The sequence below is a fragment of the Ranitomeya variabilis genome, chromosome 2 (assembly GCF_051348905.1).
Source record: "Ranitomeya variabilis isolate aRanVar5 chromosome 2, aRanVar5.hap1, whole genome shotgun sequence".
In the NCBI taxonomy this organism is placed as follows: domain Eukaryota; kingdom Metazoa; phylum Chordata; class Amphibia; order Anura; family Dendrobatidae; genus Ranitomeya; species Ranitomeya variabilis.
In genome coordinates, this window is record NC_135233.1 from 823,340,292 (window position 1) to 823,355,235 (window position 14,944).

The 14,944-nt window shown below is 41.8% G+C and overlaps 1 protein-coding gene across 2 annotated transcripts in view; it reads right to left on the reverse strand.

Moving 5' to 3' along the window:
* Nucleotides 1-12,112, reverse strand: part of MLIP (muscular LMNA interacting protein) — a 388,135-nt gene extending 376,023 nt beyond the window's left edge. For both annotated transcript variants that reach the window (XM_077290019.1, XM_077290018.1), the window contains exon 1: nucleotides 11,805-12,112. In XM_077290019.1, coding sequence (XP_077146134.1) covers nucleotides 11,805-11,864 — 60 coding nt within the window. In that variant the 5' untranslated portion in view covers nucleotides 11,865-12,112. The remainder of the gene's footprint in view (nucleotides 1-11,804) is intronic.
* Between the last annotated feature and the right edge of the window lie 2,832 nt (nucleotides 12,113-14,944).

Sequence of the window (14,944 nt, forward strand, 5' to 3'; positions counted from 1 at the left end):
GTAGCCGGCATCGTGTCCTGCAAACGCCACGCAGACACAAGAACTGAAATTGAAGGGAACCTGTCCCCCCTCAGGCGTTGGCATGTATAACAGCCACCTTGTACAGCAGTAATGCTGCATTTGTACAAGGTGGCTCATGAAGTTATTCTCCTTGCACACGCCAAACGCAACACGTTTAAAATGTGTCCCCTGATACCATTAAACCATCCCTGAGGTGTGACTTTCCTTTGTAATGACACGCTGCAACCCCCTTGGTAGCGCTGCCCGTCTTCTGACATCATTGGTTGGCAGGCTGCGCCTCTGCGGCCGCCCTGCCCGACACAACGCCCCTCGGTGTCTTATTTATTTTGACTGCGAGGGTGTGATTGACGGGAATGAGCAGTGCATATGTTCGCCTGTCACTCATCTCCTTCTGCCTTCTTCAGACTGTACGGCTTCATGGCCATGGCATGCGATAAGGGATCAGCTTGCACCGCACAGTCTGTAGCAGGTGTAAGGACACGAGTGAGAGGCGAACATATTGACTGCGCAAGGCCATGAATCCCAGCCCCGCAGTGTGAATTAATGAAAAGACACTGCGGGGCTGGGATTCATGGGCATCACTAACCGCACCGGCCGACATGAAATGATGTCAGAAGACGGGCAGTGCTAACAGCGCATGGCCAAGGGATAACACAACAGCGCAGACTCCTGTACAGCTAATAACGATGCTCAGGAGGCTGCGCCCAGCACCAAGGTGGGATTTTTGACAGCTGTGCTGCGTCTCATTAAGAAGGAAAGTCACGCCTCCAAGACAGTTTGACTGTATAAGGGGCTAAATTTTATACGTGTTTCGTTCAGCGTCTGCAAGTTTCAAAACTTAAAGAGCAACCTTCAACTTGTGCAGCATTACAGCTGCACAAGGTGTGGCTCTTCTAGTTTGTAACACCTGAGGGGGGGTTAAAGGTTACCTTTAAAATTGGTTCAATTAGGCTTCGGCCTACACTCTGCTCCTCCTGCAGACCCTGGGCTCTAACACCGCCAGTTGGTGCCTGGAAGTGCTGGCTGCACATAGAAAAACACCCGCCAATGTGTCAGTGGGGTTCAGCAACGCCAGCTGTTCACCTGCTGTGTAGCCGGCAACGTGTCCTGCAAACGCCACGCAGGCACAACAGACCTAAAACTGCCGCCAGTGCAGGCTTCGGCCTACACTCTGCTCCCTCTGCTCCTCCTGCTGAACCTGGGCTCTAACACCGCCAGTTGGCACCCAGAAGTGCTGGCTGCACAGAGAAAAACACCCGCCAATGTGTCAGTGGGGTTCAGCAACGCCAGCTGTTCCCCTGCTGTGTAGCCGGCAATGTGTCCTGCAACCGCCACGCAGACACAAAGCTGCCTCCAGTGCAGGCTTCGGCCTACACTCTGCTCCTCTGCTCCTCCTGCTGACCCTGGGCTCTAACACCGCCAGTTGGTGCTCGGAAGTGCTGGCTGCACAGAAAAAAACACCCGTCAATGTGTTAGTGGGGTTCAGTAACGCCAGCTGTTCCCCTGCTGTGTAGCCGGCAACGTGTCCTGCAAATGCCAAAAAGACACAGCAGACCTAAAACTGCCGCCAGTGCAGGCTTCGGCCTACACTCTGCTCCCTCTGCTCCTCCTGCTGTCCCTTGGCTCTAACACCGCCAGTTGGTGCCCGGAAGTGCTGGCTGCACAGAGAAAAACACCCGCCAATGTGTCAGTGGGGTTCAGCAACGCCAGCTGTTCCCCTGCTGTGTAGCTGGCATCGTGTCCTGCAAATGCCACGCAGACACAACATACCTCCAAATGCCTCCAGTGCAGGCTTCGGCCTACACTCTGCTCCCCCTGCTGACCCTTTGCTCCAACACCTCTAGTTGGGGCTACAGGAAGACAAGCTTGCATAGGTCCCCATCCTGGTTCCAGTACCGTCAGCTGGTTCCGGGTAGAGCCTTTGGCTTAGGTGCCTCCTTCTGGGTGTCCGAGTTCCACCAACATCAGGTGGTCCTTGGTAGTGCTTTCAGGCACGGGTTTCTCTGGCTTAGTAACCGGGTTTCAGTAACGTCAACTGGTCCTCGGTAGTTCCATTGGCTCTTGGACCTTTGGCTACCCATCCGGGTTCCAGTACCGTCAGCTGGTTCTCGGCAGTGTCTTTTGCTCTTGTACCTTCTGCTCCCCATCCTGGTTCCAGTACCGTCAGCTGGTTCCGGGCAGAGCCTTTGGCTTAGGTGCCTCCTTCTGGGTATCCGAGTTCCACCAACGTCAGGTGGTCCTTGTTAGTGCTTTCAGGCACGGGTACCTCCTGCATAGTAACCGGGTTTCAGTAACGTCAGCTGGTACTCGGCAGTTCCATTGGCTCTTGGACCTTCAGCTACCCATCCGGGTTACAGTACCGTCAGCTGGTTCTCGGCAGTGTCTTTTGCTCTTGTACCTTCTGCTCCCCATCCTGGTTCCAGTACCGTCAGCTGGTTCCGGGCAGAGCCTTTGGCTTAGGTGCCTCCTTCTGGGTATCCGAGTTCCACCAACGTCAGGTGGTACTTGGTAGTGCTTTCAGGCAAGGGTAGTGTACCTCCTGCTTAGTAACCGGGTTCCAGTAACGTCAGCTGGTCCTCGGTAGTACCATTGGCTCTTGGACCTTCGGGTAGCCATCCGAGTTCCAGTTCCATCAGCTGTTTCTCGGCATTTTCTCAGCCTTCTTGTACCTTCTGCTACATTTCCAAGTTCAAGACCCTAAAGACGACGACCCGGAAGACCACCCCTAAGATGACGACGACACCAGAGACGACGACCACTGAGATGATGACGACCCTGGAGATGGACCCTGAAGACCACCCCGATGACGACGACTCCGGAGACGACGACCCTGGAGACGACGACAACATGGGAGACCGAGAAGCAGAAGAACAAGAGGCTGCAGAACAAAGAGCAGAAGAACATTAAGCATAACACTAAATATCAGAGCAAAAGATATTATCTAAATTATAAGCAGAAGAAGACTAAGCAATGTATGGGGGTGAGTCCATTCCTCCTCGTGGTGCCCCTGGATAAAGCCTGATGCTGCAGGCCAAACTGAACGCGGACAAATGTAACTCTTTTGTGACAGGCAGAACGGAAGGTGTAATCTTCAAACTTTTAGAGATAACAACTACGGGAATGCCTGTCACAAATAAGAATATGATGAAGAAGTTGAATATGAAGAAGATTAATTGTTAAATATAAAGAATATGAACAATGTAACAAAAAAAAAATAATAGGTAGAAGATGAAGAAGATGAATAAGGTGAAGAAGAAGTTGATGTCAAAGATGCTGATGATGATGAAGAAGAAAGTGTGGGAGAAGTAAAAAAGAGGGTGAAGGGCGTGGAAGTAGTGAAACATCAATATCTGACAAAATTAAAAAAAAATTAACATAGTCAATATCTTTGTAACTCCGAACGTATTAAAAAAAATTAAAATTCCTGCTATTGTATGTGATTGGGCTAAACCTCTATGCCTTTAATATCTCCGCCACCTCCCCCAATACATCCTACATTATTCTTAGCTGTTTTCCTTCATGTAGAATGAACCTACAAGGAAAGAAAGGGTTTATTTTAATTCCCGATATTTTCATCCCATTGACTTGCATTGGTATCGGGTATCGGTATCGGCGAGATCCGATATTTTGCCGGTATCGGCCGATACTTTCCGATACCGATACTTTCCGATATCGGAAGGTATCGCTCAACACTAATCATATCTCTTTAATACTGTGATCTTTTTGTAAAGGCGTGAGAAGACGTCTGACTTCCCTTGAAGACTATTAACCTGTAATTTTTGATGTGCTATTGTTTGTGCATATAGTTATGTGATTTGGTACTATTTTCCTGTACTGGGCTCTGGAGATTAGGCAGCTTGGAGAGAAAGGATTAGCAGCTAACCAGCCCAGATAGTGGGTGGGAGGAGTTGCAAGGGAAATAGAGATGTACTTTACACCCAAAAATACTAGAGATGTACTTTATGCCCAAAAATGATAAAAGTATTCTTGGAGTGATTCATTTATTGGCTAACCAAAAAAATTCCCATAGGGTATTGAACAGATAGTAAGTATTGGAAAGCAGCTCTCCATTCCCGATGGTAGTATCACCAGAAAAGGGTTTCTGATATATATGGATATGAAAACTATGTTTGCTTGTCCTCCCAATAACAGCCTTGAGGACTGGAGATGAGAAACACTAAATTACAGAACCAGCAGAAAAGGGAACCGTTTCTACCCCATTGTGGTGCCTTTTCACTGTCCGATAAAAATAATAATTTAAAGCAAAAATTCAATAGACGTTCTGCTAAACTGCTGTAACTATGGGTTCCTTTACCTGGATTAGCTAGCAATAACTTTTACGATCAAAGTAGTAAAGTGGATCAGAAGCATTGACGGCGGTTCTCCTATGATTTGTTGCATAGATCTGTTTGTAGGGAAAATGGAAAATAAAGTATTTTTGCAAACTGATTTGCAGTATTGCATGGCACCATACATTTTACGAGAAAGATAGATAAAGCTCTCTCTACTGCCAAATAGAAATTGGTGCTCTGAAGAACGATGCTATCATACGTGGGAAGAGGATACTTCAGCACTCAGGGGATGAAGAAGAAATTAATTATTGATACATGATTTTTATTCAGAGTTTAACCGACCCATGAAAAACAGAAAAGACAGATGTTTCGATTTTCTTAAGCCTTTTTCAAGGTATATCTGTTGGGGAGGTGGTTGGAAGAGCTCAGTGTATCTGAGCTAGCTGTGCCATTTGATGTAATGGAAAAGGACAAAAGAAACTCCAAATATGGTGAAAATATGTAAAAAAAACGCAATTCATTAAGTTTTTTGGGTTTTGTTTTTACTTTAGTCTTTATTTGGTAAAATGACTAGTGAATGTGATTCTAAAGATCAGTCTAATTATAGCAATATCAAAATTGTAAACTGTTTCTAGTTTTTTTAATCTCCTTAACCCTCGGGCCATTTTCCGCTTTTGCGATTTCGTTATTTGCTCCCCTTCTTCCCAGAGCCATAACTTTTTCTTTTCAGTCAAAATGGCCGTGCAAAGGCTTGATTTTTGCGGGACAAGTTGTACTTTTGAACAACACCATTGTTTTTCACATATCGTGTGCTGGAAAGTGGGAAACATATTCAAATTGCAGTGAAATTGCAAAAAAGTGCAATTTCACAGTTGTTGCTTTTTTTTTACCATGTTCACTACATGTTAAAACTGACCTGATATTATGATTCTCCATGTCATTACGAGTTCATAGAGACCAAACATGTCTAGATTCTTTTTTATTTAAGTTTTGAAAAAAAAATCCAAACTTTGTTAAAAAAATAAATAAAATGGAGCAATTTTCTGAGACCTCCATTTTTCATGATTTGGGGCTGGGTGAGTGCTCATTTTTTGCATGACAAGCAAATGTTTTTTTTTATACCATTTTGGTGTATATATAATCTTTTGATCACCTGTTATTGCATTTTATTGCAATGTAACGGTGACCAAAAACATAATTCTGGTGTTTTGACTTTTTTTCTAACATCACCTCGTTGTGACTAAGACTAGTGGTAGGATTTATAACTTGTACACATATACTGTATAAATGTTTACAGCAAGTACCATAATGTGCATCAGTAACTGCCATATAATATTACATAGTACCTTTTTAGCTAGAGATGTAAGGTACAGTTCCTATAACTCCATCATCTTCTCTAGTCAGACAAAAGAGGACAAGGGTAAAAATAATTTTAGACAATGACAGCTACTTTTGATATTTGTCTTGTCATGAAGGTAAGAAGATATCTCTAGTTGATTCAAGGCCTTACATCTCTGGCTAAAAATGTGCTATGTAATATTTATATGGCAGTTACTGATACACATTATGGTATGGGTTCCCTCCTATTTTGGACAACCAGCCAAGCTAAAGCAGACAACTGGTGGCTGATATTCTCAGACTGGTAAGGAGCCATTCAGTAGATGTTAGCCCCCCAGCCTAAAAATAGCTGATGTTTTTAGCCACGGGGGGGCCAATAACCATGGACCCTCTCCTGGCTATTAATATCTGCCGTCAGTCACTGGCTTTACCTTGCGTGGGCGCCCACGCCAATTTTTTCCGCGATTTAACCCTTAAATTTAACAGCTACAGCGCTGAAATTTTGCACATACACACTACTAACATTAGTAGTGTGGAATATGCAAAAAAAAAGGGGATATGAGATGGTTTACTGTATGTAAACCATGTCTCATATCATGTTGGGTTTAGGCAGGAGAAATGAAAAGCCGGCAATTGAATTACCGGCTTTTCAACATTATCGCGCTGAAGTAAATATAAATATATATATATATGTGTCTCTCTATGACATATATATATATATATATATATATATATATATATATAAAATGAAACCCAACTTTGGATTACAGACCGTGTACCGCCGACCCGATCCCAGAGTGGGATCGGGTCGGGTTTCACGAAACCCGACTTTGCTAAAAGTCGGCGACTTTTGAAAAGTGCCGATCTGTTTCGCTCAACCCTAGCCCCCATTACTAACCCCATAAGTTTAAGTTAAAAACACACAGAGTAAAGTCCTTTATTTGAAATAAAAACTCCAATTTTACCAATTTATTATTTTCCATATAAAAAAAACACATCATATTCCTCACCTGTCCTCCGATTATCCATGTGTCCTACAATGTGGTCCAACTTAGCTACATCTGGATGCATTGCTGAGCAATGGCATGAGGCAATCACTCAGCCCTGCATCCAAGACAAACTGAGCAGAGCATGAGAAGCTCTGCCTGTGACTGGTGGTGACGTCATTAAGGTTACCACCAGTCACAGGCAGAGCTTTTTACGTTCTACTCAGTGTGAGTCAGCTGGCATGTAGAGTGATCGCATCACTGATGTGACTGCTCTCTAAACCATCCAGATCATCGTGGAACTTAGCCTTTAATGGATTATCAGTGGATAGGTGAGTATATCTTTTATGTAAATTATTTTGGAGAATAAATGGTTAAAAGATGGTCTGGGAGTTTTTACTTAAAATAAAGGAATATATGTGTTTTTTAAATTAAAGGACTTTACTGTGTCTATGTGTTTATTACATTTGACGATGGGGTTAGTAATGGGGCATCTGATAGACACCTCTCCAGTACTAACCAGTGGGCTTGTTGTCAGCCGTCATAAAACAGAGTTGGAAACGGCACCAGAATTGGCGCATCTAATAAATGCACCTTTTCTGAGGTGGCTGCAGACTGCTATTTTTAGGCTCCAGAGGGCCAATATTCATGGCCCCTTCCCACTCTAAGAATACCAGTCCCCAAGCATCTGCTTTAGCTTGGCTGGTTGTCAAAAATGGGGGGACCCCCCCACACTGCTTTTTTAAACTATTTATTTAGATAATTTAAAAAAATACACTTGGTGACTGCTCTGTGCTTGATAACTAGCCAGGATAAACCTGACAGCTGAGGGTTGCAGCCCGCAACTGTCAGCTTTACCTGTGCTAGTTATCACAAATAGAGGGTACCCCATGCCATTTTTAATATATTTATTTAAATACACTGGAGCTGGTCTCTGAGAGACCCGGCTGCTGGAAACAGACGAAACGCCAGTAAGATTATTTCAGTTCATAGTGCCCACTCCTCACGAGGTCAGGGCCACTGTAAACTGAAATAACCTTGCTGTAAGGTGACCTCATAGCAGCTGGTACTTATGCTGGGTATCTCCAGTGCTGGACAGATGAGCAACCACGAGTCTGGCACTCGACATTCCAGCATTCATTAGTTCAGCACTTGAGCTACCATGAGACAAAGTGGTTGCGTACTTAGGTAAGGTTACTAGAGTTGACAGCCACCTGACATTCTGGAGCGCCTGGAGGATGTGAACTAAGGTAACTTTGTGTGTATTTTACTGTACTTGTTGATAAATAAAAAAATAAATAAAAAAATTGCATTAGGTCCCCCATAATTTTCATAACCAACTGAGGTAAAGCCGAAGTCTAGGGGCTGATCTTATTATTCTAGGAATATCAGCTTAGAGCTGTTTGCTTAGCCTTTACTGGTTATTATAGTGGGAGACTCTAAAAAGATGATGTGATGTCCCCTTTATATTTACTATCCAGAAAAGGCTTTGCATACAGCAATGACCTTATATTAATAGCTTAGGAAAGGGTCATGAATATTGGCCGCCTTGCAGACAAAAAACATTAGCTCTCAGCCGCCCTGAAATGGTGCATCTTATGGACGCTTAGCCTTGCTTTTCTCACTTGCCCTGGCAAAGTGGCAAGTGGGGTAATAATTATGGGGTTTATGTTGGCTGTTTTATGACAGCTAACATAAACCCTACAGGTTAGTAATGGAGAGGTGTCTATAAGACACCCCAATTGCTAACCCCATAGTCAAATGTAATAAACGCACAGTCAAAGTAAAGTTGTTTGATTGAAACAAACACACAGACTCCTTTATTTTATATAATAACTCCCTGGCTCTCTTTTACCCATTTGTTTCTCAAGAATTAACATAAAAAAGCAAAGTTATACTCACCTATCTGCCAGTAATCAATTAATGGCCATGTCCCACAACGATCCAGATGGTTTGGAGAGCGGTCACGTCAGTAATGCAACCATTCTCCACGCCAGCCAGTTCATGACGTCACTGCCAGTCACAGGTAGAGCTTCTCATGCTTTGCTCAGTGTGAGCTGGCTGGCCAGTAGAGCAGTAGCATCACTGATATGACTGCTCACCAAACCATTTGGATCGTTGTGAGATATGGCCATTAATGGATTACTGCCAGAAAGGTGATTATAACTTTGCTTTTTTTATTTATCATTCTGTTGAATAAATGGGTAAAAGAGGGTTGGAGAGTTTTATTTAAAAAAAGGACTTTTATCTTTATCTCTATTAAATTTGATTATGGGGTTAGTAATGGGGTCGTATGATAGACGCCTCTCCATTACTAACCAGTGGGCTTGATATCAGCGGCCATAAAACATCTGACATCAACCCAACAAATATTACCCCACTTGCCACTGCACCAGGAAAAGTGGGAAGAGCCTGGCAAGGCGCCAGAATTGGTGCATTTAAATAATTTCATAAAACAGCTTGGGGACTCCTCTATTTATGATAACCAGCCAAGATAAAGCTCAGAGCTGGGGACTACAGTCCACAGCTGTCGGTTTTGCCTGCACTAGTTATCAAAAATAGAGAGGACCTTTTTTTTACCACAGTGTGCACTGGCCAACTACAGCCATGCTAATACTTGAGCTTTGTATGGGCTGTCGAATTCGAACAGTAGCACGGACTTCGTGGTCCATGCACGGACACAAGGTGTTCTGTATAGAACCCGAACTTTACTGTTTGGGTTCCCTAGTCTTCAATAAATAAAACAATTTTAAAACCGCATTTTGTGTTTTATTGGTTTATCTACATTAATAGTAGTTTGATGAGCTGAAACATTTAAGTGTGACACATAGAATAAATAAGGAAGGTAGCAAATATATTGTCATAGCACTGTACTCATTTGTGAAATGTTGTCATTAGCAGGTGTCATTTAGAAAACTCCACCCTTAGGTGCAGGCCTATTATGCATTTAGTTAATTTAGGTAAATCTAATCATAACATTTCTCAAATAAATAGTTATATAATTTCTCAACATCAGCAAAGGTGAAATGTTGTCTAGACTGCTTTTTTGGGATGCATTGGAAAAGAATTTATTTTAAAGGCTATAGTCAAAGTGTACATTTCTTAATTTCTCCCGACTGCCATTTTCTTTAAAAAAAATAAATCATGTTCACACTCTCCCAAGGTCAAACACTGAGTCTCTGCCAATGCTCCCAGCGTCTGCCATTGTCTGCAGTGCTGATGTTATGTCACTAATTACCTCAGCAGCTCTGAACAGCTCATGCCATCAACTAGAGCAGATGCTCTAAACTCAGTTATCGGCCACAGTGCTGTTGACGGGATGTCAATGTTGTAGGCAATGAGAAGCAGCAGGAGCAGTAGCGGAAACTCAACACTGGACCCAATAGGATAAATAAAGGGCAGTTTGAGGTTTTAAAACAAATTTCAGTCAGGAAACAAGGGCTTTCCAAAACTTGAAAACCCCTTTAATGTTATGAAGGAGTGCGATAAAATAGTTGAAAGCTTACCAGTACATAACTGTGAAATAGAGCACTGAGTTATCATAATGGAAGGTCCTTGAACATCATTGTTTTTATTACAAATCCTAATAGCATGGGAAGTAATTCTCATTTCAGGATAACAGGCAGTCATGCAGATTTTACCTTCTTGCCTCAGTTGCCATCCAGAACAACACAGATACAGGTAAATATTGTAGAGCCATAAATTGCAACAAACTAAGAACCCTTTGCAAAATGCCATTTTGTAGCAGCTGGAGAGCCACAGGTTGAGGAACAGTGCTCTACGACTAGGGTTAGACTGCCGTAGATGCTCTCATCTGAGGCCTATAATGCAAATGACATTCTGATCAAAATCTGATCAGAGTTGGATCCAAGTGTTAGCATAGTGTGACCTGATCTCTCGGATGTGAGAATCCGAGTACACTGTGAGGAGAAGATGCAAAAAAAAATCCAAATGTGGTTCAAGTGTGTTCCGAAATTTTGTCGAATCACACTGAGGCTGCCGTCACACTATCAGTATTTGGTCAGTATTTTACATCAGTATTTGTAAGCCAAAACCAGGAGGGGAACAATTAGAGGAAAAGTATAACAGAAACATATGCACCACTTCTGCATTTATCACCCACTCCTGGATTTGGCTTACAAATACTGAGGTAAAATACTGACCAAATACTGATAGTGTGACGGCAGCCTTAGATGGAAGATACGGTGGTGTGAGCGAGCCCTCAAAAATACAAGAGCAACAAGACAGGACTAAACCACCATAACTATGTTGTGGTGGGATGAGCTAATAGCCATATCATAATGGCAATATAATGTATAAAATAATTCATATTACATTTATGAAATTCATATACTGGTGAAATATGAAAGAAGCCACTTAGTCACTGGTCTTATAATCTGTAAGGAAAGCAAACAAGCAGCCACAGTGTTTGATGTGGAGTGGTTCCCGTCAGAGCAGAACTTTCACAACAAGCTATAAATATGACATCTGAAGCTGAGAAGGGAACCTAAAGAGAAACATGAGCTAGGTGGGGCGTGCACTGGAAAAGACAAAAAATACTGAGCTTTAATGTATCAAACAAAGATGCTAAATATTTAAAATTAAAAAAAAAATAAAATAACCATAGCTTCTGTTATGCTTTCTTTTTAGACAAGAGATTTATTATATAAATATATAGTATGCAATAAAACCAGGTAAACATGTCTGTCAACTGTCCTGCAGCTGTAGTATTTATCTACACAGAAAAATAGGCACATTAAATAAATATATAAAATATAATAGAATCTGGTATAAATATCTGTCATGCGGCCTGTGGTAGCTATATTTATCTATATAGACATAGAAATATTGTAAAAATATATAAAACGGATTAGAATCTGTTATAAAGATCTGTCGACTTTCCTGCGCTTGTCATATCTATCCAGATTGAAGGAAATATTATATTCAAGAGTAAATGTGCATATATCTATTTTTATATCTATATAAACATATATCTATGCATTTTTTATTTTTAGTTACAGACCTTACTACCTGGTCCCAGTCCAGTTTCTGTATTATTACTATACAGCTAGCGTTCCAGAACACCATATACAACGCACATACAACAGTTGTCTGGCTTAGTAAAGAGATCAACGTTTTTCTTAGAGCTATATGGAATCGGGCTTACCATACTTGTCTCTTTTAAAGTCTTGTCTGACAGTGATTTATTTTTCTTCTCAAAATCCATTTAAGCAGTAAGTCCTTAGTGGAGTAAACCCATCTTGTTACTTGTTGGTTATCACTGTTCTCCTGGAGCCAGAGCACTCGCAGTCTGTCCTCCAGATAACTTCTTGTTAACACTGCTTTCCAATTATAGGTCCATGAAGCACACAAATAGTACTGAGTCCCGGGAGAAAGGAGGCAGCTGGCTTCAGATACTAATTCACATAACACCAAACTTCATTTCAATGCTATACTTTCTCATAAACAGCTATATTACTGTGATTTTCTTCTGCGGCTGATGTTCAAACAGATCGTTAAATGCACATGTGGTAATAACCGTTTTGCAATATGTTAGTTGTTTCATATGATTGCATTTATAGTCCTCCTAAAAATAAAGAAGTAAATATAACCCATCCTTTACAGTGGATTCCAGAAGAGACACGTGTTTTCAAGCTGGTCTGTTTATGACATTTTATAACATGTTGCAGCTGAAGGGTGTCAATCATCTCATATGTGGTCTCTCTTTAATACCATATTACATTTTCATAATCAAGAAAGCAACTCTTAAAATACCTCTATAAATTTACAAAAAATGTTGCTGGGCTGAACTATTACGGAAAGCTGTTCACATACTATAGTTTAATCCACTGGTCTTTAAAGGGGCTGTCTGGTCTTGAGCTACAAGCCTTCAGGCTCTCTATGTGAAGATTCTCCAGTGCTGGCGCTAAGATTGGCAGGCACATGACTGTAAGGCCGGGGTCACACTTGCAAGTGTAATGCAAGAAACTCACGCGAATCTCTTGCCTAAATACCCGGCACTGCCACCGGTACTCGGGACCGGAGCGTGCGGCTGCTTGTATTTCTGTGCAGCTGAACGCTCCGGTCCCGAGTGCCGGCAGCAGTGCCGGGTATTTAGGCAAGAGACTTGAGCGAGTTTCTCGAATTGCACTTGCAAGTGTGACCCCAACCTTTATGTGTGATTTGCATTCTCCCTGCCACTCTCCAACTAGACTGTTTCTAACCATGCTCAATGCACTTGCAATGACCAAGGCTGCACCTATCTAGTCAGTACATGACCTCATGCATGCAACTCACATGCTCGTGATGGCAAGCCCGCCGCTCCTGGTGCCGGCAGCAGAGAATCCTTTATGTACACAGTGCACCCGATGTGAGGATTAACAAGTCTTCAGTCACAAAGAGTTACTGCAGACTTGTAGCTGAAGATCAGACAACCCTTTTAACCGATTCCCGACACAGGCAATTTTTATTTTTTTTATTTTTGTGCTTTCCTCCTTTTGCTCCTAGAACCATATCTTTTTATTTTTCTGTCCACATAGACATATGAGGGATTGCTTTTTGCAGGATGAGTTGTAATTTTGAACCACAAATAAGCATGTCTGCAGCACACATTAGACAAAAAGGAGCAACATAGTCCAAATATACCCAAGGGATCTACTCAGAACTAAATGAAGACAGTTCTTAAGTTTCATATATAAGTTCTTTATTCCTCCATATCATATCAGCAGCACCGTTTCAACATTTATCATCTATTTCTATCTGAAAAAAATCATACAGGTCGAAACATTGCTGCTGTCATTATATGGAGGAATAAAGAATATATATAAAACTACTTAAGGAGCGCTGTCTTCAATTGGCTCTGTGAGCTGTACTTTTGAACAATGTCATTTATTTTACCACATAGTGTACTGGACAACGGGAAAAAAATTCAAGTACAATGAAATTGAAAAAAAAGCTCCATAATTCTGACATTGTTTTTTGGAAATTGCTTTTACGGTGTAAAGTGTGAGATAAAAATGACCTGGCAATATGATACTCCTCATAACAACGATTATGGCGATATCAAACTTTTCCAATTTTTTTTAATTATTTTAGTGGGGGGAAAAATTTGAAATGTTTTAACAACATTAGTGATGAGTGTTATCCGAGCACGCTCTCGTGTTATCGGAGTATCTTGGGTTTGCTCGTATATTATGTTTGCCTTCCTGCAGCTGGATTATTTGCAGTTGTTAGGCTAAGTTCAGATTTGCATTTCTCATGTCCTGCATACCCAATATTATAGATAGGTATGCAGGATGCATGCAGAAGTATGCGGACGTAGACAGGGCTTAGCGGAGGACATACGTAGCCCTCCGCAAAGCCCCTGAATGCAAATGTGAACCCTGCCTTAGACAGCCTGAACACATGTTGGGATTCCCTAACAAACAGGCAATCACTGCATGTGTTCAGGCTGTCTAACAGCCGCAAATCATGAAGCGATGGGGAGGTAAATATAATATATGAACACGCCCAAGGTACTCGTATAACACCCGAGCACATTTGGATAAGACGTTATTTAAGCATGTTCGCTTATCACTAAAAAACATTTTTTTATTGTGTTGCCATTTCCATGACTTTAATTTTTTAATTGATAGAGCTGTGTTATAGCTTCTTTTTATGGGGAAAGATGATGTTTGTATTGATATTATTGTGTGATGGATAAAATATATTTTTACTGTTTCTTACAGTATTTTTGGCAGAATTGCAACAACCAAAAAACCCGCAATTTTGACACTTACTATTTTTCTGATTACAGTATTTACCAATCAGGTTAATTCTTTAAAAATGTTGATAGGTTGGACTTCTATGGACATAGCAATACCATTTTAACGTATTTTTTTAAATTATCTTTATTTTTAACCCCTTTATGACCGCCGATACACCTCATAACGGCGGCAGTTAAGGATCCTTATTCCTCAGCTCCACTTTTTAATGGTGCTGAGAAATAAGGGTATAGCGCCCATAAGCGTCAGAAATTCTCCAGGCAATCAGCTACCTGGGGTAGTTGAGGCCCCAGAGAACATGATTCAGGTCGTTTTTTTCCATTCCCAGTCTCATGATCGCCGTCATTCACCGAATATTGGCAATTGCAAAACAAAAAAAGGTAAATTTCCCCTTCATTTCTCTCTCCATACCAGAGGAGAGAGAAATGGGGTCCCCCAAGCCCTCCCGATACCTCTGCCATCCTCAGATCCTCTTGCTCTGTCCCCCAGCCCTCAACATCTTCTTCCAGGAAGAAAATGGCAAGCGCATGTGTAGTGCACCCTC